Source organism: Temnothorax americanus, unplaced genomic scaffold, assembly GCF_048541705.1.
Source record: "Temnothorax americanus isolate GAGA-0224 unplaced genomic scaffold, ASM4854170v1 Scaffold11, whole genome shotgun sequence".
Classification (NCBI taxonomy): Eukaryota; Metazoa; Arthropoda; class Insecta; order Hymenoptera; family Formicidae; genus Temnothorax; species Temnothorax americanus.
Window position 1 is genome coordinate 711,114 of NW_027509242.1, and position 27,108 is coordinate 738,221.

General features: G+C 40.5%; 3 protein-coding genes and 1 pseudogene across 4 annotated transcripts; 1 reads left to right on the plus strand and 3 right to left on the minus strand.

Annotated features, from left to right (window-relative positions):
• Positions 1–14: 14 nt before the first annotated feature.
• Positions 15–4,506, minus strand: Ahcy (adenosylhomocysteinase). Its single transcript, XM_077425063.1, has 6 exons — positions 4,085–4,506; positions 2,833–3,023; positions 1,443–1,784; positions 794–1,009; positions 481–704; positions 15–393 (listed from the first exon to the last, which is right to left on the minus strand). The coding sequence occupies exons 1-6, from the start codon at positions 4,110–4,112 to the stop codon at positions 96–98; spliced, it is 1,299 nt and encodes a 432-aa protein (XP_077281189.1). The 5' UTR covers positions 4,113–4,506; the 3' UTR covers positions 15–95.
• A 3,115-nt stretch (positions 4,507–7,621) lies between these two features.
• Positions 7,622–9,471, minus strand: LOC143908199 (leucine-rich repeat-containing protein 23). Its single transcript, XM_077425641.1, has 3 exons — positions 8,565–9,471; positions 8,266–8,437; positions 7,622–8,067 (listed from the first exon to the last, which is right to left on the minus strand). Exons 1-3 carry the CDS (start codon positions 8,970–8,972, stop codon positions 7,622–7,624), a joined length of 1,026 nt encoding a protein of 341 aa, XP_077281767.1. The 5' UTR covers positions 8,973–9,471.
• Positions 9,472–9,719: 248 nt separating this feature from the next.
• LOC143908131 (uncharacterized) lies at positions 9,720–23,172 on the minus strand (annotated as a pseudogene). The gene is made up of 5 exons (XR_013260044.1): positions 19,595–23,172; positions 12,037–12,185; positions 11,887–11,950; positions 10,673–10,878; positions 9,720–10,169 (listed from the first exon to the last, which is right to left on the minus strand). The product of XR_013260044.1 is annotated as an uncharacterized LOC143908131 (transcript).
• Positions 14,313–26,039, plus strand: LOC143908029 (protein big brother). Its single transcript, XM_077425264.1, has 3 exons — positions 14,313–14,826; positions 16,444–16,635; positions 23,160–26,039. The coding sequence occupies exons 1-3, from the start codon at positions 14,650–14,652 to the stop codon at positions 23,571–23,573; spliced, it is 783 nt and encodes a 260-aa protein (XP_077281390.1). The 5' UTR covers positions 14,313–14,649; the 3' UTR covers positions 23,574–26,039.
• The last annotated feature ends 1,069 nt before the right edge of the window (positions 26,040–27,108 follow it).

Sequence of the window (27,108 nt, forward strand, 5' to 3'; positions counted from 1 at the left end):
ATACGAGATCGATATAGATAAAACAAAAACTTTATTGTTTCTTCAATTAAACGCATATAAAACCAGTTAATTATGGCAACTAGTATCGATGGCAATTAGTATCGATAATGATCGGGCTTGTAAGGTCCTTCCGCAGGCAGATCCAAATACTTGGCCTGATCTGGCGTGAGTGTCGTTAACTTTACACCCAAGTGATTCAGGTGTAATGCCGCAACCTCCTCGTCCAGTTTCTTCGGCAACATATGTACGCCGATCGAATACTTGTCCGATTTCGTCCAGAGTTCGATTTGTGCGAGCACCTGGTTCGTAAATGAGTTGCTCATAACGAAGCTCGAGTGGCCCATCGCGCAACCCAGGTTCACCAAACGCCCCTCCGCGAGAAGAATAATATGTCTGAAATATGAGTGATGTAATTTAACTCATTATCAAAAGGTTTCAATCCATTCGACTCAGCGATCATACACAGCACACAAAACATACCTGCCGTTCTTCAATAGATATCTGTCCACTTGAGGTTTTATGTTGGTCTTCTCGCCGTTCTTCTCCAGCCACGCGACATCGATCTCGCAATCAAAGTGTCCTATGTTGCAGACGATGGCGTCGTTCGGCATGTTCATGAAATGTCGATCCACGATGATGTCCTTGCATCCTGTGGTAGTCACGTATATCTGGCCCTTCGTACTTGCTTCGTCCATCGTTGTTACCTGAGGATTACAGATATTTGTTAATTGTAAGACCGCGACGGTCTGCAACGGCACTGCAGGTGGTAATCGAGATGACAGATGGTATTTACCTCGTATCCCGCCATGGCTGCTTGAAGAGCGTTGATAGGATCGATCTCCGTGATGACAACGCGACCCCCGAGGGCTCTGAGACTTTGCGCGGATCCTTTGCCCACGTCTCCATATCCGGCCACTACGCACACTTTACCAGCGATCATAATATCGGTCGCTCTCTTGATTCCATCTATCAATGATTCCCTGCATCCATACAAGTTGTCGAATTTACTCTGTCAAAATATAAAGTCAAGTTAGCTTTGTTATTACGTATTTATATGTTAATAGGTTTTTGTTAATTTAAACTTTTATTTTAATTCCGAGAAACATTTATCTCGCAAGGTTTAATTATATGAAAAATACACGTCTCTACTTTTGAAAGTGCAGTCTGCATTGCGTTAAGATTTCTGCAAGTGTTAACACACTCATGATTCACTTATCATCCGTTTATCAGTTTCGTCACTATTTCGTCATTATTTTATAACACATATTTATCTCAATTCATCCGAACAATGACTATTGGGTTCTATAATCGAGCCATAATCATTAATGATATCTTCTTCTAACTTATTGACGCACTCTAAGCGTCAACTTCGTATCGATAGCTTATTCGTCATTTTATAAACTTGTTTACTCATGTTGTTGCTCCTGAGAACGTGCACAAACCTTCGTGACGGAGTCGTTGACGTTAATCGCCGGCACTTTGAGCGTACCCTCTTTCATCATGCGGTAGAGATTGTGCACTCCAGTGGTGGTCTCCTCGGATAGGCCGCGACATTCCTTGAGATACCGCGGATATTTGGCGTGCACAAGATTCGTCAGGTCACCGCCGTCATCGAGAAGCAAATTGAACGGCTTGCCATCCCGGAACACGAGGGTCTGCTCAATACACCAGATATACTCCTCGTCGGTCTCTCCCTTCCACGCGTACACCGGCACTCCGGTCTTCGCTATCGCCGCCGCAGCGTGATCCTGCGTGCTGAATACGTTACAAGACGACCATTGTACCTGCGATAAAAGAATGACTTTGTTGAAATTCGGATATTAAGTTTCTAAATGGCTGAATATTTTTGCGCACAAAACTACTCGTATTTTTAGGATCAATAAATGGAGGGATATGTATAATAAAAAAAAAATAACATACATATATTATCATACGTTATCATACGCCACATGTAAAGGCACGATTAAAAACAAAATTATTTAAGTTATTTTTTTCAATTTCAATGACGTATACACGTTATAAATTCATCGATTCGTAGAAGTTTGAAAAAAATCGCCGACATCGCTGATTCTTTTTAACAGTAGATATAATTATAGAGATATCTACATAAATCTGATTTTTTAAATAATTTTCACGAGTCGAACTGAATATTAATTCACATCGGGAAAAAAAGTATTTGAAATATGAAGAATCGATTCAAGACACGTGGAGCCTTATCGAGTATAAGTTCTCGCAAGCGTTTCCAAGTTAAACGAGAGACCCTTTGAAACGTAAAGAAGAGATCTTTTTTTTCTCACAACATCCGTTTTGTCATCAAATATTACCATGAAAATCGACTACGATTAGAATAGCGTATGGGAAAGATATTTTCGACTAAATACGACGTATACTCAGATTTACAGGAGAGATCAACGAGGTCAGCAACGATAACATTCGTGTGTAAATCATAATAGATTTATCTTCGCAAGTTTCTCCGCCAATAAGCAAACAGCCGCGTGAAATTCTATCGGCGCGCGTTACTACTGTTACTTATCACTAAAGTATCAAATAATACGAGCGTGAATCAAGCTCGTAAAGCCAGATCCAGATTTGCGTCGGATCGTCGTATCGTATCATGATATTTTCTTATCAAAATACAGATACGTCGGTTATAATGATACGCCAAGGCCTTGTTTTCAATCCGTATTCGTATCCCATATCTTACAGATTGAAAACAAGACCTTGGCATATCATTATAATCGACATATCTGTATTTTTATAAAAAAATATCGATGACACGACAAGGTGATCCGATACGTGTCCGGGTCCGGCTTTAGACTTCCTGGCTCTCACCTCCGCGCCGAGTTCCACCAGAGTCTCAATTAGCACCGCAGTTTGCACGGTCATATGAAGACAACCGGCGATACGCGCGCCCTTCAGCACCTTGGACGGTCCATATTTTTTCCTAATCGCCATAAGCCCCGGCATCTCGTTCTCCGCCAGGGTGATTGCTTTACGACCCCATTCCGCCAAGGAGAGATCGGCTGTTGAATTCAGAAAAATTACCATCGTTGAAACTAAGAGGCAATGGCTTCGTCATATAATTAAAAATATATACATATATATATAATTTATAAACTTATAAAAATAAAATATATATTATATTAAATATAACATCAAATATGATAAATTATTATATATCGATATACAATGTTGATAGTACATAACATTTTAATATGTATGTGTTATATTTAATAATATATGTAATTATGAAAAAAGAATATAATACATATAAGATTTTTTCTTCGATTAAATCTTGATTATCGAAGAGTAAAGGTAAGAATTATAAAAGAGCAAAAACATTGTTACACAATACAATTGCGCAATGTTGCAAAATATGCGCAGAACCGCACACGGATGTTATTGCCGCTAAGAAACTTATTTCATGACATCCGATTTTTTAATAGTTTATTGCGTCACGGTCATACAAATTTTAACGAGAACGTCGGGTGTAAACGATCGGTAAACCGCGGCGAAGGTTACCCTGGAGATTAAACTCAAAGTTTTAAATAATATAAAAAGAATCGAGTTCTCACATGTGTCTCAGAAAAATGTGAAAAGTTCGAGAGCCAATAAATAAGCGCGGACAAAAGATGTCAAATTAAAAATAAGATAGTTTAATAAATCCTAATATACATGTGGGACGTTTCAAATTACCCCGTCTTCAACATAAAAAAATAAATACAACAAAATTAATTAACACAAAGAGCAAAGAAATAAAAAAAATGAAAAAAATAAAAAACTGAGCTAAGCCAATATAACGTAGAAAATAAGAATTAGCACACAGTTTACATCGTCGAGTCACATATGTGTTTAATAATCACATGGACGTCTTTTGTTTCAACATTTTTAGCACACGTGTAATTTACAATCATCCTCGATCGAGATATCACACACGCTCGCGTGCCATCGCGGAACGGCGAGTACTCGACGTTGCTTCCCGATGGGTGTGCGAGCACCGCGAGCACGTGTCTCGTTTCGCGTTCGCGTTATACTCCGAAACGCGATGTCGTTCGTACATACGTTCGGTGCGTTTGCCACTTACCGACTTTATACGCGGGCTTGTCGGACATGGTGCGTCACGTTCAGGTTGGCGCGTGGAAGGTGAATGAGAGCGGCGAACCAAACGTTCAACGTGATAACCTGTACGCGCCCCGAATGCCCCGGTACCGGTTACACCGCGGCGCCCCACCCCCACCTCGAGAACGTTGCGCGCGGACCGCGTGACGCGATATACGTGTAAAACAATTCCCCACTTCTGAACTGTTAAGGCTATTCTACAATTGCGTAAGCGTGGTCGTAAGTGGTTGTAAGAGTGTTGTACGGCGTGGTTGTAGAGCGGTACTGCGGTTGTAAAGCGTGTTGTGGAAGATGGTTGAACTTCATCTTTCACGACTACGCCAGATGTGAACGTAAGAGCCAACCAATCAGAGTGCTGTTACGCGTCATCACGCCGCGCGCTGCCATAATTGTTTTTGTCGAAACAGTAACGTGATCCCGAACCGAAGACCGCTATAAAGATCTAAAGAGTCAAGTTATAACATTCTTTCTCGGCATCCGAAAGTATTCTTTTTTTCTATTGTATTTCATCATGGAATACGAGGAAAGTGCTCAGTACGAGGAAGATGAAACTTTTTTAAACTTATTATCGTGTAGAGAATTGATTGGGCTGGTGAGAAGCAACGAATTATTATGGAAAAAACGATGCATTTCACACAAAGATCAACAAATGAAAAGTTTGTGCTGGACGAGTATCGGAAGTGCCTTGACCTCTGTACTTTCCGCTGCACTCTGATTGGTTGCTGTAATTAAGTTTACAACGTATCGTTACTTTATTGTAGACTGAACCGTTGTACAACATTCACGACTACTACTACTCCTACTCCTACAACCTTACGCTTACGCAATTGTAGAATAGCCTTAAAGAGGGGATGTTGTACGATTGGATAATCTATCGTTTCTTTTGATGATTATCATTCACCGGTATTCACGAAGGAATTCGCAGGACGACCTCGACAACGAGACGCGGGTTACGATTCCACTTATTACGAAGGAAAACGAGGGTGGTGCTGAGGGGAGAAGAAAGACAAGGATGGCTAACGTTATTTTAATATGTATTTCACTTTTACATCTCCGCGAAGTCCATTGCACGGACTTAATTACGAATCGATACGCCGGGATACGATTACAAAGGCACGAGCCCTCCGACGCACGTCCGATCTCCTCGGAGACTTCTTCAGAACTCTCTCGAAGCTTCTTGCCCGCTTGACTTGTCTCGACTCGACTCGTCAGAACACGTTCGGACTTGTTCGACCGTTACACATTTCGCGTAAACAGCTTTCGTCATCGCCAACCGACCAATCACATACACTCTCCAATCACGCGTTGGCGGCGGTGGCCAGTACCTCTAGCCATCGTAGCGACCGCTCGGGGCCACCTATCGGGTGGACCTCTTTCGATTTCTTACATACGCGATTCTTCGAGATTCGATTATCGCACGGCGCTCGAACTCGTCGGTCGTCGGTCGTCGCGGCGACGGCGACGGCATATACCAGGCGGCACGCGGCACGCGACCTTTCGCTTGAACGCAACGTACCGTCAAAGTCGACGCGCGGCCGGATCGCGGCCTTGCAGCTTGTTTCCATCAACGCTCGGAGTACCGTAACCTGCGGAAGTCACTCAGCCATTATCCTATGAATTTCGCACGTATGTACATACAGGTGAGAAGAGTGTTTCGTGCTCCGCGCGTCCGGCGTCCATCGCCGTGCTTCGTGCGCGCTACGCGTTTCTCGGAACGCGCTCGTTTCTACGATTGGCACTCCTGCTCCTAGTTCCGCGGCCCGCGGGAATAATCCACTGCGCGAGTACATACGTGCCGTACGCGTTCAACATTCGCGAGTGTATCAAAAAAGTGTTCGTCGCGCGGAATAAACGTGTCGCGCGAATCGCTTGCTCGAGACGGAGACGTCGAGGCGAAGGTACGTACGGCAATTGGCATCTCCGCGTCTCTCGCGCAGGGAAAAAGAGGGCCGAGTTATATATCGTCGTAACTCCGCCCGCGCCCGTTCGTGCAATGCTTCATAATATCTCGTATATCTCGCGTCGCGCAAGTTAGCGGCCGGCAGTCACGATTTTTCGTCGTGCAAATTAACAATGCGCATTAATAATAATAATAATAATCATGCAATTTTACTTCCGTGGTATTTACGTATTACGGAGATTTTTATTACAATATCTAATAATTATTTTTATTATTTTATTCTTTTAACTATTTTTTCATTAACTTATTTAATGAAAAAGAAGCCAATTATTTAATTGTGTTTCAATTTTATAATTCTAATTCTTTGTAGTCTATCCATATTTATAACGTATATCGACAACTTGATTTTCTATGTTACCTGCTTTTGTATTACAGAGCAAAGTACTTCCTTGGCGAGGTGGGAAGGCCCGGTACTCCGAGGATATTACTCGAACAAAACTCTTGTTCTGCTTGGGTAAAAATCCAAAAACGGGGGAGCTCTGACGTACCCTCGTCCGTCCGCCGATTTAATTGAACAAACGAACCGCAGCCGGTTCGTCGCGTTTGCTTCGGGAGTGCCGTATACAAGTACGCGGACTAAAGGACTTTTTCAAAGCCCATTTTAAGAATATTATACGGAGTACTTGACGGAATATTCTTCTCATGGGCTTTATAAACGGGTGTGCCGTACGGTATCGCGCGAAAGACTTTTATTTAATAATTAGTCCGCGGGCGCGCGTAGTTTATTGTCCGCGAGTGTTTCTCGCGAGTGTCCTGTGAGACGAGAGGAGGAGACCTGACGTCCTGGGAGGAGGAGGAGGTCTGGGAGAGACGTCGGGCTCCGGCGGAGCAACCTTGGGGTGAGTATCTCTTATCTCTCTACACAATTGAATTCATAATAATTAAAATTTTTTATCTTAAAATTCGGTAAACATGTATTTAAAAATGCATATATTTTAATTATTTATATATATATATATATATATATATATATATATATATATATATATAAATCTATAAATGGAATATACATTTACTGTACGAAATAATGCGCTCGATCGGTACTTTAGCATTCGATTCGGTTGAGCTCTGGCGACAAGAGCAAATAGTACGAATTGTACGCTACTAGATAGCGTCTCGAGTACTTTATTGCAAAATACTCCAGAACTCCAGTAATAATATACATTATTCGTAAATCGAGTTTTGCTGACAACTCACATCGAGTTAAATTAATTTAACTCGCGTACTTTCGATAAAGTTAAATTAAAAAGAAATTAGTTATTTTAGCTGATTAAAACTTTCCAAAAGGCTTAAATGTAGTCCGAATTAATAATAGAAAAACTAGGAAGAGATGTTAATCAAGATTTGTTTAAAAAAATGATTGATCGAGATTTTTAAATATGCATATAACGATGCATTTTTTAAATACACGACGATAATTAACTAAAGAAAGTTGATATCCCGGTTCTTTTAAAATCAATAAGATATGCGTCTTAATGAAAATATTCGGTAAAACCTAATCTTCGAATTCGTTCGTCAACGAAAATCTCTCTCAAAACTTATTTAATCTCTCAAATCGAAGTCTTCAAAATTGGATCCGCTCTTCCGCATCTTTCTGAGAAACTCCTTCGCCTCATTCCTCTCTTGATCTAGCACGGGATTCTTATCAATTCTCTTCAGTTTCGGAAGCATTGCCAGAACGATCCGCCTGTATCCCTCCTCTTCTCTCTCCTCCGCTTTTTCTCTCAGAAAAGGATTCCCTAGGACGACAAGCGTTTCCAAGTTCGGTAGGCAATCTAGCTTCCTCAGCTCGGAAATCCTCAGAAGCTCGTTGTCGCGCAGATTCGCGTAGCTTAAGCTACGACACCGCTCGGTGAAACCGTTCAAATTCGCGAGCCTGTTACCTCGCAGGTGTAGCGTCTTCAGATTCACGAGTTCTCCGAGACCTTCGATTTTTTCGATTTGATTTTCGGCCAGAAAGAGCCGCGTCAGATTGGGACAACGGATGTCTGCGAGAAGCAAGAAATTCGAACATTATTCAGGAAAAATCCAGTTTATTTAGAATCCTTCTCGTTTTACCTATGACGAGTTCTTAAGCTATTGTTCGAGAAGCTCGGAATTTCTCGCTTAGATCACCTTCGGCGAACGGTTGAGATCTCTCGAAAGATAAATAACTGATGCCTTTGTCTCGACTTGGCGCGTCTCACCTGCGGTGCTGATTAGCGCGTTGCCGCGTAGCTCCAGAGTCCTCAAGCTCACGAGTATCCGAAAGTCGACAGTCACGGTGCGAATATCGTTGTGATTCAACTCCAGACGCTCAAGATTCTTATGACGGATGCCGGACGTGTCCGTCAACTCGTTCCGGTTCAGGGCAAGCTCCTATTTAGATTTTCGAAATCGTCTTACTAGCGCGGATCTGCCGTTATCCGTGCACGGAGTTCTCAATGAGTTAAATAAAAAAGACCAGGCGCCGAATGAGGGTCGAAAGACGACGCGACGGCATCACCTGCAAATACGGCATCGGTTTCAACTCCGCGCTGGTCAGACGATTTCGATCCGCCCGCAGCGTCTGCAGATACGGCATCGCCTCGAGCGCGCGCAGCGCTTCCGAGGTCAATCTGTTCCCCGACACGTTCGCGTAACGAACGTGTCTGAAGGATAGTATCACGCTGACATCCGTAAGATCTTTGTCCGAGGCGTCCATGCTGAGATAGGCGTATTCGTCCTGCGCGACGCATTTTCCTAAATTGTGAAGACGCTCGCTAGCCTCGGAGTGTGTCAACACGAGCGTGTCGCGCTCGGGAGTTTCGTCCAACGAAATCGTTGATTCGTATTCGGGTTGACTCTCTTCGCCGTAATCTTTATCTTCAAGCTCCTTTTCAGCGTTGTCCTTATCGTAGCTTTCTTCCGCCATTTATTCTTAATTGAATCCATGAGCAAAAATGTATACATATTGAGTTTATTGGAGCCATTTATAGCATTGTAGTAGAAATTTTAATATTTAATATTAATGTGATTAACATTGTTATAATAAATATTAAATATGAATTAGAAAATATATATAAATCAACATTTATATATATATATATATCTTGATTATGAAATCTATAGCTTAATATTATAATTTATGGTAATACTTAAGGAGAGCTCCCTCCTCACCGATTATATAATTTTCTAATAGCTAGAAATATGGTATATAAATCTATAATTTAATATATAAGGGATGCTTACATTACGTCGAAAGATTTCGATATTATTTGTGAAAATCTAGCCTCTTGACGTTAATGACGATGCATCAGATAATACGTATCGATCAATACGTATCGATTAGAGTTCCATCAGACAAAAGAAAGACAAAAGAGTGAGATATATCGATACACGATGCAAATTAATAAATTAGAGATAATGAGAACTGTTATGCCCGATCTACAATAGCTGTAGTAAGCTGTAGTAAGCCTCAAGATGTAAGAAATTGACCAATCACAGTCGATTATTCTCCTCACATTCGCCTGTAATTGGTTATTTTCTTACGGCTTGAGGCTTACTACAGCTTACTACAGCTATTGTAGATCGGGCATTATTAATTCAAATGGTTTAATAAATTATTGATCATCTCGCGATTTCGAGACAGTAGGGAAAGGTAAAAATGCAATTTTGGAAATATTAATGAAAGCATTTATTAGAAGTCCATATATATACGATAGTTAAATGATTATTCGTGTATCAAGATAGAAAAGACTTGCTGGGGATCAAAGATCGTATAATTACGTACACCCTACTCTTCAATTGCACATAAAATACAAAAGACACGTGCATATATGTAAATCGCGAATTATGTAATGGCAAGGGAGTACCTCCCCCCCCCCGTCGAGATCCCGCGTTTTTAACGAACTCTAACGCATCTAGATTCCTGCCACTGGACCCGTTGATTGTCCTCTGCGACTCGTCGCTTCCGGTGCATGATTTCACGAAGTTTCTTCAGTAGGATGAAATTGTCCCTGAGAATTCGCGCCTGCCGTTCGCGCTCTAACTGCAATCTCTTCGCGTTAAACGAGACATGAGGTCTGCCCTCCGGAGGGTTCACATCTACCGTTGGTCTGGCCGTTTTTACCTGCAAAGCAATACGAATGAGTATAATCGTAAATTCTCGCGACGACGTTATACAGACAGTTACAGAGCGTGAAACGTCTGGGTCTTTAGGGGGAAAAAAAAACATTTAACCAATTAACATTAACTAATTACTTGAGTAAACCTTGAAGTCAAAATTTCTAATATAAAACTGTCTTTGATATAGCATAGTTATTTAAAATCTCTTAAATTTAACATAAAAATTATACGAACGTAATGCATATAATTATATCGTTTAATGTACGTATACCTATAACAAACGATTTTTATAGAAAAAGTTTTAATCTCGCGCGAGTATAATATATTATTGATTTTATCGCTTTTGATTCGAAGGTTATCCTCTACGAAAATATCTTTAGCACCGAGGTTTCCGTTAGATCCTCGGAGCTTTCATCAAGAGCGAGCCTGATGAAAGAAACATTGATCGGTAAAATATTAAACGGAGTTGAATCGAGAGTAACGTTTATAATTCACGCGAGTGCTCACCCTAGACCGGTGACGCTCGTACGCCCTTCGTTGCCAGGAAGGCTCGTCCTCGCTTCGTATCCTTCCTCGGTTCGACATCCTGCTTACTTGATAATGCTGGTGTGTTTGCAGTATATAGCGCGAGTATCCAAGTTTCTCTGGCAACGGAAACGTCCGCGATATTGATCTTCGCCGCCTTTCCTTTCGACGTGCAAGAAGCGCGCGTACTTAATCGCGAGTGTTTATGCATTGTTACTTTAATTAATAATATCCAGAATATCGATTTTTAGATTAATACTTATAAAATTTTATGTTTTAAAATGACGTTTCTGGCAGGGAGAGAAAATTTTTAAATGTAATTAATAATTTTTAGATATAACTATCACACATAAAGTGGCGAAAGTGGCGAAATTTTTCTAAATATTAGTATTATTTTATATAACAAATTGAATGTAGATAGATATTAATAGATGTTAAGGTTTGCAAATGTAAATTGAATTAACATTTTTCAATCTGCATATTATAACTTATATACGATTGTAAGATCGATTTAAACACGTGCTTAATTAAAATTTCTCAATCAGGCAAGATATACGACCATAATTGTGGATCCTCGAAATTTACATGTCTAAGTTTTTGAAGAAAATGAATAAATCTACGTTTATTTTAGATTCCCTAAAGTCTGCGAGTAAAATTGCAAATTTATATACCGAGTTAAAATAAGATTTGAGTGTTAGTTATATCCGCACACGTGCACATATCTCCGCGTAGAAAATGGATGAAGAGCTAATCTCTCGAGACGACATAGGAAAACGAACCCGTGCCGAGAGCCATGTCTCTTTGTACTTATTCTTGCCCGCGAGCAAGTATACGCAGCTAACAATATGTCATACGCGCGCACGTGCACGCGTGTGCGCCCGTGTGTATCGTGCGCGTGCACTTCCTCCCTTCGCAGGAGGATACTGCGATTGGCGGAGGCTGCTGGACCAATGGTGCGCGGCAAGGGGCGGAGATTCGCTCATCTCAATCCGGAGACGCGCGTGAAATTTCTCTTTCGACACGCTTTGATATTCATGCGAACGATGCGCGAAAAGAAAACGACGCACGACTTGCGAACTCAACGTTAATCTTACAATTAATTTTATAATTTTGCAAAAATTTTACAACCTCTCCTTTTTTATGTAAATATAATTACACATTTAAATATTATTAATTATTTTTAAATGTCTACTTACACAAAAATATCCAAGAGGATAAAGAGTTTAGAGAAACTTTTAAAGAACAGCTTGATGTCTGTATCTAAAAGGAAAAAGAAAAGAACAAAATAACCCTTTCCAGGAATATATTGTTTTGTATTTTGTATGCACGACATATTGAGTACTTACCATTTTTAGTGAAACAAATCGACATATAAGTGTCATTTTGTCTTTGTAACTCATTGAATTCCAAGAAAGATAAAACTGTGTTTTTCCGCGCGCGCGCGCGCGCGTGCTTTGGCTTTGACTTGTGTTACTAACTGCATGGAAAGCACCTACTGTGAAAAGAGAAAGTGTAATATTTATTTCTACGATATAAAAGACGGTATTGTAACAAAACGCAAACAATGATGTAAAGTAATAAAACCTTCATGGAACTGCCATTTGTGAAAAATGATATGCCATAAAAGAACGAAAAAAAAAATGAAAAGCGTGTAAAGCGTGTAATGCGAATTAGTTACAAAAGAAATGTTCTCGTTCTACCTTATAAAAATTTACAATACTTTCAGTCTTGAGACCTTGACTTTTGTTTTCTTATTTTATATTGCATGTAATAGAATTGCATTTGTTATATTCTTATATACAGTAGCAAGATTGCTGATATGCTTATTCCCAAATTGAAAATGTATCTGCGAACTAGGAAGGATAAGTTATATTCCGAGGAAATTTCCGAGAAACCAATATAATGAAAGAATAGCATTAATTTTTTGCGGTTATTCAGTTTTGCGGTCCAACCAATGTTATCTTCTTTTATTGCTTTAAATTTCTTGAAAAGGAAGAGATTTCGTGTAAAATGCGCTCAACTACAAAGTACCAGTAATAAAACTTATTATGGTCGATGAATTAATATACCGCCGTTTATCTTTCCAATTTTTACAATATGAAAATATTTTATTGAACGAGCATACTTTATATCAAGATTGTGATTCAAATATCTAGACGTCTATTATTCGTTTGAACGTATAATATCAAACGTACGGGAGATGAACGGAACAGTGGGATTAACCGGAGAATCGAAGCTGTAATATCGTTGATGCGCTCAAGAGGAGGAGGGAGGGGGGCAAAAAGGGAAAAAAGGATAAATGGGTATCCATGACTGGTAACGCCATGAATCGCGCGTTCGCCGGAGGGTCGTTGATCTTAATCGCGCGCGGATCCTCGACAATGATCCTCTCAAATGGATGAGCCCCGCCACTCGAGAGAGAGAGAGAGAGAGACGATGAAGATCTCTTCCCTCGAGGGGATACACACGGTGTTATACTATCTAAGCAGCTAGGCATCCGGCTAAAATGGGCTATCCCCCTTCCCCTCTGTCCGACACGTACTTCCCGTATATACCCCCGTGAAGGAATAGCCAGCCAATCCGGATACTATCGTCGATCCCGTTGCGGTATATTGCACTGTAAACCGGCGATGTATCCCTTCGTACCGTCAAGAGCGCGAAAAAATTTTATGGCTGTCTTTCGAGGGAACAGCAAAAAATCTCGTATACCTATTCTTCTCGGTTATTTTAGATTCGATTTCTCTTTTACGGAAACGTTTTAGGTACCAATCATTTTTTGAATGAATGGTCCTTATGACGTAGTCTATATTTATACGGAAATATGAATAGATAATACAGAACTTTACCTTATTTATTTTAACACAAAAAAATCTCGTGTGAATTGCGCGCGGATTTTATTTGTTAGAAGAAATTTAGTCGGGATGATTTATAGCATCGGATTTAAAAAAATATTTTATGATAAAAAACGTTTTTCCTTTTAAATAAACTTTTCAGCTTCTTTTGATGATCTTTGGTACATTAATTTAAATTATTATAGAAAGAGTGTTATCTAATAATTATTATTATTTATCTATTTATTGCTTCGTTAATGAAATTTGTACAACTCATATTTATATAGTATATCGTCACGAAATCCTAATTGTTAAACGAGACAGATAGCAGGATCGTTGGAATATCGTGTTCAAATATAAATTTAAGATTTCCCTGGCAATCGTAGAGTATCCTAAATTCTTTGCACCGCACTCGAGCCTTCCCGTTAAATATTATGTATTTTCGATTTCAACCCCGCCGTTCAAAAGAAAATAATACGCGTTTCAAAGCACTTTGAAAATAAACGGCTCGCAAGTTGTCGAGTCCGGACAACGGCACTCTTCCGTCCATTTATAAAATCATGAAACCAGATTGCTGGGCACAAGTTCCCTCCTTCTCTCACCCTCGGGGTGCGAGCTCGTCGCTCCGGGTGTACGATATTCGGCTCCGGAGGGTTGAATCGGGAGCCAGGCAGACTGGCTGACTGGCTAGAGAAGCCGTGATTCAGCGGCTGAGAGAGGGAGAGACGGAGGGCGGTCCAGAGACTCCAGAGGCGTGTCGGGCTCCTGGGAGCGAGCGTGATCCAGCGTGGGGGAACTCCGCGCGTTTTTCGGTGCCCCAGTCTTCACTGAGGCGCCACATCGTGCGTGTCGTTGCTGGCGAGAGTGGTCTTTCTCACACTCGTGGATCGAGCGCTCAGCGCGGTGAATCGCGCGAAAGAGAATACAAGGCTATTCTTCGTCCCGTCGTCTAAACTAACACTCTTTCGGAGTTTTCCTTTTTTCCTCCAAGAGGCGCGATCTCTCGTTTATCCCGATATACGCGGGAGCTAGTATCGGTAGTGACATATAGTCGCGATCTAATATCGACCTCCACGAGGAGGAGAGAGAGTGTTGTCCAGGAGGCCCGGTTAACCCGCGGCGACGAAGATGATGCACGCGATGAGCGAGCACGCGGGCGTGGGCGTGCTGCCATTCGACGGAATGGGTCTTTACGAACAGCCGCGACCGCCCCGACTCGTCTTCAAGATGCCGCGCGTGGTCCCCGATCAGAAGACCAAGTTTGAGAGCGACGAGCTGTTCAGAAGGCTGAGTCGCGAGAGCGAGGTGAGTCCGGCACGAAAAGCACCGGCATCGATAAAGATATACGGACACGTGAAAAGAACACCCTCGAATACGTGAAAAGTTGCGTTTGAAAGAAGATTGTCTATTAGAAAATTTAAATTTCTAGGAAATCTATAAATTTTTTTATATATCTAATCTGAGAAATTAAGTTATTATACGGTAATATTTTTAAGTGGAAACGCACGCGAAAGGTGCAATGGGGCATTGCGATACAAGGATGGGTAAACACACGTGCTGGACACGTAAAGCTCTTATATTACCGTTTTTGAGAGAAAACACGTTGATAATCGTGCGGGTAACGCCAAGCGCGCGATACTCTTGGGAGAAAACGCACGAAGAAACAAAAAGTTAAGAGTCATATGAATATATCCTAGCTTATTATGTCGAAGGAATGGATAAGGACTGATACCATTTCCTTATCTACTATGTTTGACATATACGTTACGTGTCGCGAATCTGTTTGTAAATACGTGAACTAGTACGAATGTTATAACTGGCAATTTTACGTTTACCGTTATTTCGGATGAGACTAACGAGACGATGAAATAAATAATAATTCGAACAGATTCGAGAAGCTTAAGCGACATTTCGTAATTGCATCGTGTAATCACGCTGCTGTATTAGTTCAGCGAGCCAATCGCCTCGTTTTGAAATCGACATTGAGTTCGTTATTTACTATTCGCTGATCAATCCCGGTCGGAAACCTCGAGAAATGTCTTTCGAATTACGTGTCGCAATGCGCATAGTGAGAGATGTCGGAACGGCAAAGGATTTCCCGTCGCTCGCCACCGACCTGGAATACGCGATGCCGTAGGAATGTTGTCCTTTCCTCGAATTTGTCTAACTGTGGATCACCCAAGAGCAGCGAATTAGTATTCCACATTCATTTCGTTTTTAACAAAAATCCGTGAATCATGCATGGAGAAACTTTCGAAGTGGTGCGGTCGAGAATCCGACACGTTATCTCCACAAATATCGTCAAATTATAATTGATTCATTAATTATTGAAACGACAATAGAGAGAGATTTTTTTCTAATGATCTGAAAGTGGTAAACTTTTATTTGATAATTGTTAGGAAATTGTTAGAAAATATTGACCAAGCGATATTTATTGTTGAAAAATTATATCGTTTGATCTGCGTTCGCGACAGTTACGATGCTGCAATCGATTTTTCGCATTTTAATTTTGCAAAAATTACTTACGATTAGTCCAGAGAATAAAATACTAATAATATATTGTATTATTAGTAGAGACCGGATCGCGGTGCCGTTTTCCCTGATGTTCCAAGCGCGTGCTAGCAGTCGTGAGAAGAAGTATATACCCTCTATACGCTACACGCTAGTACATCCTTGGAGTGGGGAAAATGGCACCGCAATCCGGTCTCTAATTATTAGATCTAATACTATATGAAATTTAATAATAAATCTAAAAAAGTTACATACGCAAATTAAATGCATATCTTTTAAAATTTAAGTTAATTTGCTTTAATTAATGCATCTTGATAACTGTTTTGCACTTTTGTTATTCTTGGATGAAAATTTCCATGTAACAACATGTACATACGTTGCTAACAGCGATATTTCTGCTTTTTTTTATAGGTGAGATACACTGGTTACAGAGACCGGCCGCTCGAAGAACGTCAAGTACGTTTCCAAAATGGCTGTCGCGAAGGCCACACGGAGATCGCGTTTGCGGCGACGGGCACCAACCTCCAGCTTGTTTTCGGCAACGCATCCGGGAACTATCCCGTCGATCCCAACGACTGCGATTTCGACAAGGAACACGGGAAGGTAAGTGGGCATCGCTTTTTTAAAAGTTATCTTAATTATCGTGGACCTTCTGATTATCATCCCGATGGACCTGCACGAGCGATTTTCTTATCCTTCGCTCTCGCCATTACAACCTAAAACTCCATCTTAAATACCATCATATTATATAAAAATTTATGCAGAAATTAATTAAATTATAGAAATAGAATTCACATCGCGCGAAAGTCTATAGAAAAGAAATTTCTAAAAAAATGTCGGTTTTAAACTTAAAAATCCGAGAATTTTAGAACGGCCGCGGCGTATTAATTTTTAATGATCCCGCAGTGGCTTCGGAGATCGGATTATTTTTTCGCGTAAAATTTATAAGTAGGTATTCCGCAATATCGCGCAAACTGGGAAAAGGACACAGATTCCCTCCGTTGAGTCGTCTAAGCGGGAGGCTTAGACCCCGACCGCTCGAATCTCGAAACGGTGGTTCCCGAATACGATTGTGTGGTCGTAATTGGTTCGTACTATGGCCAAATTAGGGACCGTTAGGCATAGACGTTGCGCAAGTTTTCGGGTCCATAATTTAGTATCCGTCAGTATCCGGCCGCCACTTCTCGAACAATGCTACCGACGTGTCACCCCCGCATCCGGTCTCTAGAAATTCCGGGTCTCTCCGCGGGAGTTCGGTCTCCCGTTGGAGACCGAGAGAAACTGGCCCAATTTATCTTTGTGTCGTGCGAACGAATTTGTAACCCTGAAACGTACGATTAAGCTCAAAAGTCAGAGATCGAAGGGCGATTCGAGAAGCAATATAACGCAATATGCAGCGCAATTGGAATAACAGCATGGAAAAACAGCTTAAGTAGAGTAACGTTGCTTCCAAATGGATCCAAAATTTATCGAAACTTTGGATCATCCTAATTTTAAGGCTGCAAAAGCTCGACGAGTTTTCCCTTTAGGTCGTCAACTATAGCAATCTTGTACGCCGGCGCCGCGGCCGACGCCTCTCGGCGTCGCGTCGCCATCGCGATCGATAGCGTCGCGACGCCATTTTGCAAAGTGCGCGCGCTGGTCCTTTCGCGGATGTCTGGAAACTTCCAGATTATTCAGTCGCTATCTTTTTTATCGTAATTTTTGCAAGTCTATACATTCTATTATTTTGAAGAAACAGTCAATTTATTATTTTATATATTTCATAAGTTTATAATTTCCATGCAATCCGTATTGTAACATCATATGAGAGACATTCTAGATGAGATGAATTTCCAGATTTATTCGGGATTGATTTTTTCTTAACAAAGTTTTCGTACGTGATCTTTTTTCGAAACTTCTACACTTTTATAATAAATTCTACACTTCTGTATAAATATTCAGGTAACATTAAATATTGAATTAAAATTCTGTTAAAGTGATTTAATTTCTGTTAAATTTACAATTAAATAGGAAGTAAAAGAGATCTTCTTATCTATTCGCATTTTTGAAGATTAATTATCATCGTGTATCACAGATCGAGAGAATAAAATCAATCTCGTACTTCCGGCTCGAATATCCTTCGGAAAAAAATTGAGGGTCGTCCTTTTGCTTCACTTTGTTACAACTCGTATACTTAGACGACAGAAAACTAAAAATGTCGTGTTAGTGGGCACCAGTGGGCAATTAGCGTTCTAGAAATCCGTTAAACGCCGCCAGATGCCTCGAAGCTGTCTTAGCCAGTTACACAGTATAATGGCTCGTAAATCTCTCGGTTTCTCGCAATGGTCAAACGAAAAATCCTAATAACCTGCTAAATTTTCGTAGTTTTCTTGTTTTTTTTTCCAGATTTTTTAGATCTGTGTAGCGTTAGGGAATATTTCTTTCTATATAGTTTATCCACACGGATAAAATATTAGCGAAAGAATTTGATTTTCGTAAAATTTAAATTCTCACAGAATCATCTCCGCGATTTTTATTTTCTCAGAATTTTTATCATTTTTCAAACTATACATGTGATATAATACGAATCGAGATACGAAAATTTAATTAATAATTGAAAAAAAATACTTAGACTGAAAATCAGTATTATTAGTATTGAAAATATTTAATGTTAATTATCCTGTAAAAAAACGCAACCGATATCTTTGTTTATCATTTACGATTACGTTATTTATGACTCAAAAAAATTTCCTGAACATTTCTACGGCCTCTTTCGTGTCGGGTGTCCTTTTTGCAAAAGAGACGAAATGGAACGGAAGCGATTCATTAGATCCTGTGCACGGAGCACGGGCACGCTGTGTTTACGGGACGACCCGCGGCCTCCTTTTTGTTTTAATCGACAATGAGCGAAGGAATAAAGAGTGGCGCGCGACCACACGTGCCCGCGTGCATTGTGCCCACCGACATGCCCCGTCGGGCGACGTAATAATTAAAGGGAGAGATTTTATTCGCTATCAAGATAAACGCGCGATAGAGAGAGCGCGTGCGGTGCCCGATAATGACGAAGCTTTTAACCCTTTGCTCATCGAGCAGAAAAAAAAATGAGAAAAAGGGTGCTGATTCGCGCAATAATAAAGCTACGAAGAGATTTATTAAGATAGAAATCTTAGCGTTATTTGAAAAATAAATATTAATAGCATCGCGATATTATCTTTGATCGCTCAGTGCTGATTCCAAAATTGCTTTCTAAGATAGAAGAATAAAAAAAAAAAAAAATAAATAAACTGAAGAAAAACGAAGGAAAATTTGATTGAAATTACGAGGAGTATTGTGAGGGAAGGTAAATTTTACGGAATCTCGAAAACTCAAAAGATCTTTTAAGAAATCTTTTACATATCCTAAGGTGGTGCAACAATTGTGCGTATACCCTTTAAATCACAGCGGGCCCTTCTTCGCCCAGGCACTATCTTAATTACAAAATTTATAGTTCGGAAATGATCCTGAAGGCACATCCTGCTCGTAAAAGTTACGTACAGAACTGGACCTGAACGAGAGACAAAGGATGATGCGCCATACTGACCGTATGCCCCTCGCACGTCGTCCTTTTTGCCGGAACACCGTTGACGAATGTTCCGGGGTATTCACGGACCTCGGCGTAGTGGACCCGGCGCAAAAAGGCGCTGTCGGCGACGCCCATCGAGAAACAAAAGGACTGGTGAAATAGCCGGTCGTTTGTTTCGGGGCATTTAGGTGTTCTTCGTCCGCCCTTCCCGCCGATTTTTCACCCCTTTTCTCGCAGTGCCGCTCGTCTCTTTCTTTTTTTCCGCACTCTTGTTTTTTTTTCCGCTAATGCAAATCAGAAAGGGTTACAGCGTGGCGGCGCGTTACAGTTTAAATATCGCCTATTATAACGACTATTATGCGACGATAATGATTGTCACGCCCGTGTGCAGGGGAAAAACAAATGTTTCCAACTGTTCTTTCCTCGTGAGAACGGCGATGACTAATGACGATGTTGTATGTCGCGTCCACTCTTCTCCTCGCCGATTCTCGTCGTGACGACTTTTTGCGCGTTTCTTTGCCGCTCGGAATATACATGTCCCGCCGATTCGTTTCGCGATGTCAGAGATGCAAGGCGAAGATATCATCGTGCATGATTACGAAAGCGAGTACGATAAAGCACGCGATTTTCAAGGAAACAATCGTAATAATACCTTTTTTGTCGATTGCAGTTTAATTGTTCGAATAAGAATAGTCGTGAGAATTTCAATAAAATATATGTTTCATTCATCATAATTTTTATCATAAGTAATGCTGTAATTTTATTATGAGTAAAATAAACGTTTATAAGTTTCGTTATTTAAAATAGAAATGTTACATAAAATTGCGATCTCATTTCAAAACAGTATATATACATGTATAGAGTTCGCAATATGTTCTTACGAGGAAACGGTAAAGGACGCACGTGTGTTATGAATATTCTTGCGTCGAAAGGCCCGACGTATTTTCCTGTTTGTATTTCATACTTATAATGTATGTTAATATGCGCACCGCGTAAGACTTAACGCATAACGATCCCGCCTTGCCTTATCCGGAGGCATTAATATGCATAAGATTGCGCGAAAGAGGAACTTTCTGCCTCGAGCAGGAATTGCTCTTATCGCCTCGCGTTTGCCGCGAGATAAGAACCGCCTTGCGATTCATTCTGGATGCAGAGGCACGCAAAAAATTGATTTGAATGCAAATTAATTCGTTATAAACTGTTTTTTTTTTAGTCTGAACATAAACGATTGCTCTGCTCGCGATACGTAGAAAAATGAGTTTTTCGAAAAACTGAAATCTGGGACTCGAGTCTTTTGAGAGCAGAGGCCGCGAGCGATTCGATTACGGAAAACGTTTAAGACCCCGTCACCCCGCGTGATCGCACCCCGTCGTTCGATTATTACTGCATAAAAATACACCCCGCGGCGCATTGTCGGCGACGCAGCTGTAAGCGCTGTGCGAAAGAATGTAACGAGATGTAACGTCGATTTACCACCGCCGGGCCATTCGTCCATTCGTTCGTTCGTTCGCGCGCGTGAATCTCATGCCGAATTAATTGTGTTATAAATTGAGTCTATAGCTGTGTCGATGTGCTAACAAAAATTCAGCACTTTAGTGACTTGACAAAAAAAAAAATAATAGTATCATAAAATATAAAACTGTCTCTCATTCGTAAATCTTATTCTATACAAGAAAAGTATATATTGTATTTGAAAAAATGCTGTACTGTATACAAAAAACATATATAATTATGTTATAAATCAAATAATTATACTATGTAATCAATAACAGAAATATGGAGATATAATATGACATATTAGGTATCTATATATTTATATATATGCATGTGTGATATATAAATTTCTACATATCTTTATAATGTCATTTATCATCAATGTTATAATTATTGAATTACGCATTTAAAACCGTTGATTGTAAAATCGAGAAGGAGATAATTACACACTAGATCGTTTAGATCTTTGACTCATTTCGTTGATTGCGCGTCGTTGTTCGTTACGTCGGGATCACACATATACGATCTCGACCGGTTTTCCCCGAGCGCGTTCTTGACCTCGTAATAATATCTGGTCTCCGCGGCGGGACCGGAAGTCGGGTCGTTTGCCAGAAAATAAAATAACACCGTGTTGCATCGTCGGCGCAGAACCCGGTAATCGTTAGTTTTCGAGAGCCTCCCATTAGGCTTTACTCGGAAAACACCGCCTAGCAATAATCTCGGATTAATTAGTAGACATAAATAAAGCCAAGAAAATAACGGATACACCCAGAAGATCGAAATCGTATAATGTCAAGATCTCTACAATTTTGTGTTCTTACAATTTCTCTCAACGAGTCAAAATAATATTGCGCGGCGAGTTTTTGTGACGAGGATCGTGCAAATCGCCATCGACATGAGAGTTACTTCTGCTCGTAATTGACTTCTCACGAGGAATGTAGCCTCGCCTCTCTCAATCTCATTTCTTCCTTTATTTCGAGATAGACCGCGATGAGGCCTCCGCGTACCTTCCAATCTGCGTAATCGTTCTCCGGAAATAAGGAACGTTCGCCGTTGTCGAACACGGAGGAGAAGAGGTCCGAAAGGGGGACGAAAGAACGGAGAGGCAGGGAGGCGTATGATTGAAACTTGCGGGTCGTGGAGCACGTAATGGAGCCCTCCTACAACCCACGCCGACGCGCGGCGTGGATCTCGCAAAAAGGAAGATCGAGGGTTGCCGCGAGCGAAACGAGCGGCCGATGACGGCTTTGAGAGGAGATCGACGCGCCTCTCGTCATTTTCTCCTGTATAGAATTCGAGGAAGAGCAACGCCGTTCAAATCAGCAATATCGTTCCGTCACGACGAAAATATTGATTTCAAAAAATCAATATCGTTTTAATTATCATAAATTTATAGTGGCGAGAAGTACTGAAATTAATTAGCTGTTAGATATGACATTACGCCATTGAGATATGTACTAATTATTTTAATTAGCATAATACACGCGACAGCATATCGTGACATTCCTCAAAATAACGAGTCGCTGGTCAAATTTTAATGACATAATAATTGAAAATAATTTTCGAAATTATTAAATCGCTTTGAGTTTAATAAGATGAATCAAAGTTCTTTCGGATCTTTTCGATTCTGACATATATTGTAATGGACAATGTTATTGCAATCTATGATGTTATACATCTTGGGAGAAGAGAAAATTAATGTATTAATAACTCGTGATGGACGAATCTTATCGTTATGCAAGATATATCATCAAATACATCATAATAGATTTCTTTCTACTTGCGATAAGAACTGGAAACTGAAGGACTTATTAATCTGCTACCTATTTCAATATTGGAAAATATATCCGGATTTCGCACCTATTTCCACGCAATTATCCTACATCCAATAAAAGATGTTCAAACGATTTCACCTCAAGATTTACCCGAAGTCTCTCCAACGTCGAAACCTCATCAAGCTCTCCACCGATCCATGAGACCCTGAGACCATCCAACGGCATCCCGACTGTCCGTCAGAACCCACGATATCAAAGTTCGATGCCCGTGACATTAGTAATTACTACGTTCCGCCTCGACGACGATGTTCCAGGTACACTTACGGTCGCACTTGATCATGAACGGCGTGTGCGTGAGGTGGCGGGGTTGGATTGACCTGGACCGACTGGACGGCGTCGGTTGCCTCGAGTACGACGAGGAGCATGCCGCCGAAGAGGACGCGCTGCTGCGCGACCAGCTCGAGCGCTACAACCAGCGATTGCGCGATTTTGAGGAGAAGCAGCGGACCTACCGGGGTGGTCCGGCATCGGCCGCGCAGCCGCCACATCTCAATCATCACTATCACCACGACACGCACCACGCGACCAGCCACCACCATCACCATCACGGCCACCACAGCCGGCACGTGGGTGGCGCGGGCGCCACGGGTGCCACCGCGACCGGCATCGAGCCCCACTTGCCGCACCGCCAGGATCCCGAGATGGAGGTGCGACTACGGGCCTACTGAGGCCCGCGTAGATCCTCCGTCTGTCCCCGATGATGGTAAACGACGAGATGAATCTCTTGACGATAAATCTCTTTTGGTCTCGGTCTCTTGAAGTGACACGCCATCATAATAACGCGAAACGGGATTGCGGCTTGATGAGGAACGATACCGATGTCGATATACCGATGCCAGTTTCTTCGCCTGTTCTGCGACGGACGTGTCGCGTTCTGATCTGTAACGAAAGAATTACTAGTCAAATTCGAGTGATATAATTATTAAAAGTAATTTTCGTTATAGTTTTCGCTGCAACAAATTCGGAAATGCGAATTATCTCCAATATACCGTTATCGTTGCCGGATTTTGTGATACGCGAGCTTTACTCTAAGGACGTATCGGCAAGTTTTTAGAAACTATGTGGTGTTTCCCTTTTTTTTTTTTTTTTTGGTATTGTAGATTCGCATTTTACAGCGTGTTTTTAACAACGATCGTTTTACACAATGATAACCGGTGTTTTTATTGAACCCCGCGGTTAATTTTAAGATATATTTATATATAAATACACGATTACCGTCTCGCGGAGGGCAAAGGGGATTTTGCTTCCTGCTGGTCGAAATCGATTTTTACGGTGTCGCCGAGAAAGTAGGACCCTAAAATCCTTTCTTGCGCAAAAGGAAAATTATTCAGCACCACGTGAAACGTTACGGGATGCCCCATAAATTCAATTTGTGTGGACCCGAGAGTTTTCGTTGGCCGATATTATTTATATTTAATCGTTCGTCGAGACGAGATACGAGTAAACTGTCGCCTATACCATGACTTTCCTGCGTGTGATTTTCGTAAATTTCCTATAAAACGTTATCATACGTTTAATCGAGTGGTCTGACTACTCTCTCGACGGACGTTGCTAGTGTTAGTCGGTTTATAATTAATCGGATTTCAGGGAAGTCATAACTTTGCGAAGTTATATATAAATATACTTAAAATTAATCTAAAGTTATATATATACCAAAAACAATTGGTATATATAACATATATATACACATATATACATATATATATAACTATAGATTTATATAATATATTTTTATATAAAGCTATATAGTTATATATTCCTGTATTATGCTATATAATTACGTTTTGCGTATAATATAACTATATATTTAACGTAATTCGAATCCAATTCTTTCTAACGTTTTCACCGTGTTTGGTGAAAACCAGAAATATTGTATCTCAAAACGACTTTAAAGCGTCACAGTTATCGAATGTTCCATGCATATTAAGTTCTAAAATGAAGGAGGTTTTTTTCGAAGGCGCGCGTCATTTTGCAACGATAAAATAATACGCGTCTGATCTGCCAAATGATCGCTCGAAGATTCAAAGCGATCGTGTAACGCGTACATTTTACATTTTAATCCTGCAAATTTTCGGGTCGCGTAATGTTATTCAACAAGTACCGATTATTTTAGACAGCGTTATCTTGAGATTCAATTTAACGTAATCTTTATATTTTATCATGGAACAACAATAACGGTATTGGTTAACACCGTCGCAGAACAGGCACTTTCGCATCAGACAGCGTAATTTATTTGGCGTATCTTTGAGAGAACACGTTTTACACAATACTGGCTTTTTTAATGATCTTATAATACCTTTGAGCATTTTTTAAAAAGAATACAAATACATCTACCAATTTATCTTTTTATGCAAATATATTAAATCTTTTTTCTAATTTATAGCATGCGGTAGACATTACTGATTCTTAAATTTTAATTGGCATATAATGATTCTCTTGAAAAGATAGAAATAATATCTCGTGACTGCTGGACAAAGAAGAAAGTCAATTTCCAAATTATGCGATCGTCAAAAAGGTATCGTGTATCTTCAATCGTCTTCCATGGCGAAAAGACGAGATCGCCGGGTTTACTTTAGCTCGTGTGAGAATACGATCGTCGCGAATCTCGCGTTTAATCGCAGAGGCACGGCAACCCGTAATGATTATATTATACCATCGAATGAACGACGGCTCGCCCGTGATGAAATACGTGAATCACGATGATTCCCGAGCGTTCGACTAACGAGCACGATGAATCATCTGTCGATCGTTGTGCGTCTGCTTACGTTTCACGTTTAAGTTGGGTACGCGATTGTCGTAAAGAGGAAAACTTTTTGTTACATTGTACATATTTGTAAAGAGTTTATAAATTAAAGATATCATTTGCGTCGCATTCTCCGCCTGTTTCGACCTGTCCCTTCGCTTACACCGAAATATCCTGTGTAATCGTGAAGAATATATTAAAAGATTACTGAGTAATACGTATATAGATTATACGCATTTTCTTCGATCACGTCAGTAGATGTTAATTTACCCGTCGGATTTTACCGTATTAAACGGAGTAATCGGCCATAATTCTAATCGTTCCATTATTTCTAGGAATTCGCACTGTGTATTATAAGTAATGCAAATAATACCAAGAAGATTTCTAAAGACCAGTACCGTTTAATCTATTCCCGTATTTTTCTTTTAACTTAATATTTCTCACCGGAAATGAACATTTCCTAGAGCGCTCGTTCGAAGAAATGTATACTACGTGGCGTACTGTCTAATTCATGTACATGGATTTCTGAGAAATTTTACGATCAGTTTTATCAAACTGCCGCTACGAGGAATGGCAAACGTTTCTCCGAGTCGATCTGTCAGCCAATGATCCACTAAAGAATTACGAAACAGTTCCGCCGCGTGTCCATTATCCTAATATCGTTGCATTGTCGAAAGTATTTTACCTTGACGTGAAAATAGCACGCTTTTGTACCTTTTCCAGAAGTGGGACACATGAGGCGTCAAAGATTCGGAAGGAAAGCATGTCCGCAACGAAGTGAAACGTTTTAGAAAACTATTAATCATCCTCCCCCCGTGTCCTTTCCCTTGACAAGAAATGTCCAAGGATGCTACTCGAAATACGACCGAGAAATTGGAAAGTATCGGTAAAAGAAGCAAGCCTTTTCTAACTTCGAAAAAGCAAAATCATTGTTGTGCCTGCTAAACGAAGCGTTAACTATTCATGAATACGATGACCTCGAATAAAACGATTCCAATATCTTTCAACCATAATTCCTGCATACTACAACGACCTTGCCCCAACTTGTAATTGAAAAATTATTTTTCGACGATAAATTATTTCGGACGGCCTCGCCATTATATTTAGCAGTCACAAATTAAAATGGAAATTTTTGAATTTTTCGACGAAAAGAATCATATCGAAATCTTATTTTTTCGAGAAATTCGGAAATTCAAAGCTTTGATAAAACTGATTGGTATCTATGGATGGAAATTGTCTGGACAGATAATTCTGGAAGTTAATTTTGGGACGTTGAAGCGTGGATATTGTTTGAAATAAGCAATTTATAATTGTCGATCGCTCGTGACGATTAAATCGCGACACAATTGAAACATACGACGTGATCGCCGTTAATGCATCTTAATCCCGTGCGTATTTGCGCAGCGCGAGGGCGGGAAAGGGATCTCCCTTCCTTGCCAAAATAACATCGTGGGCGTTGA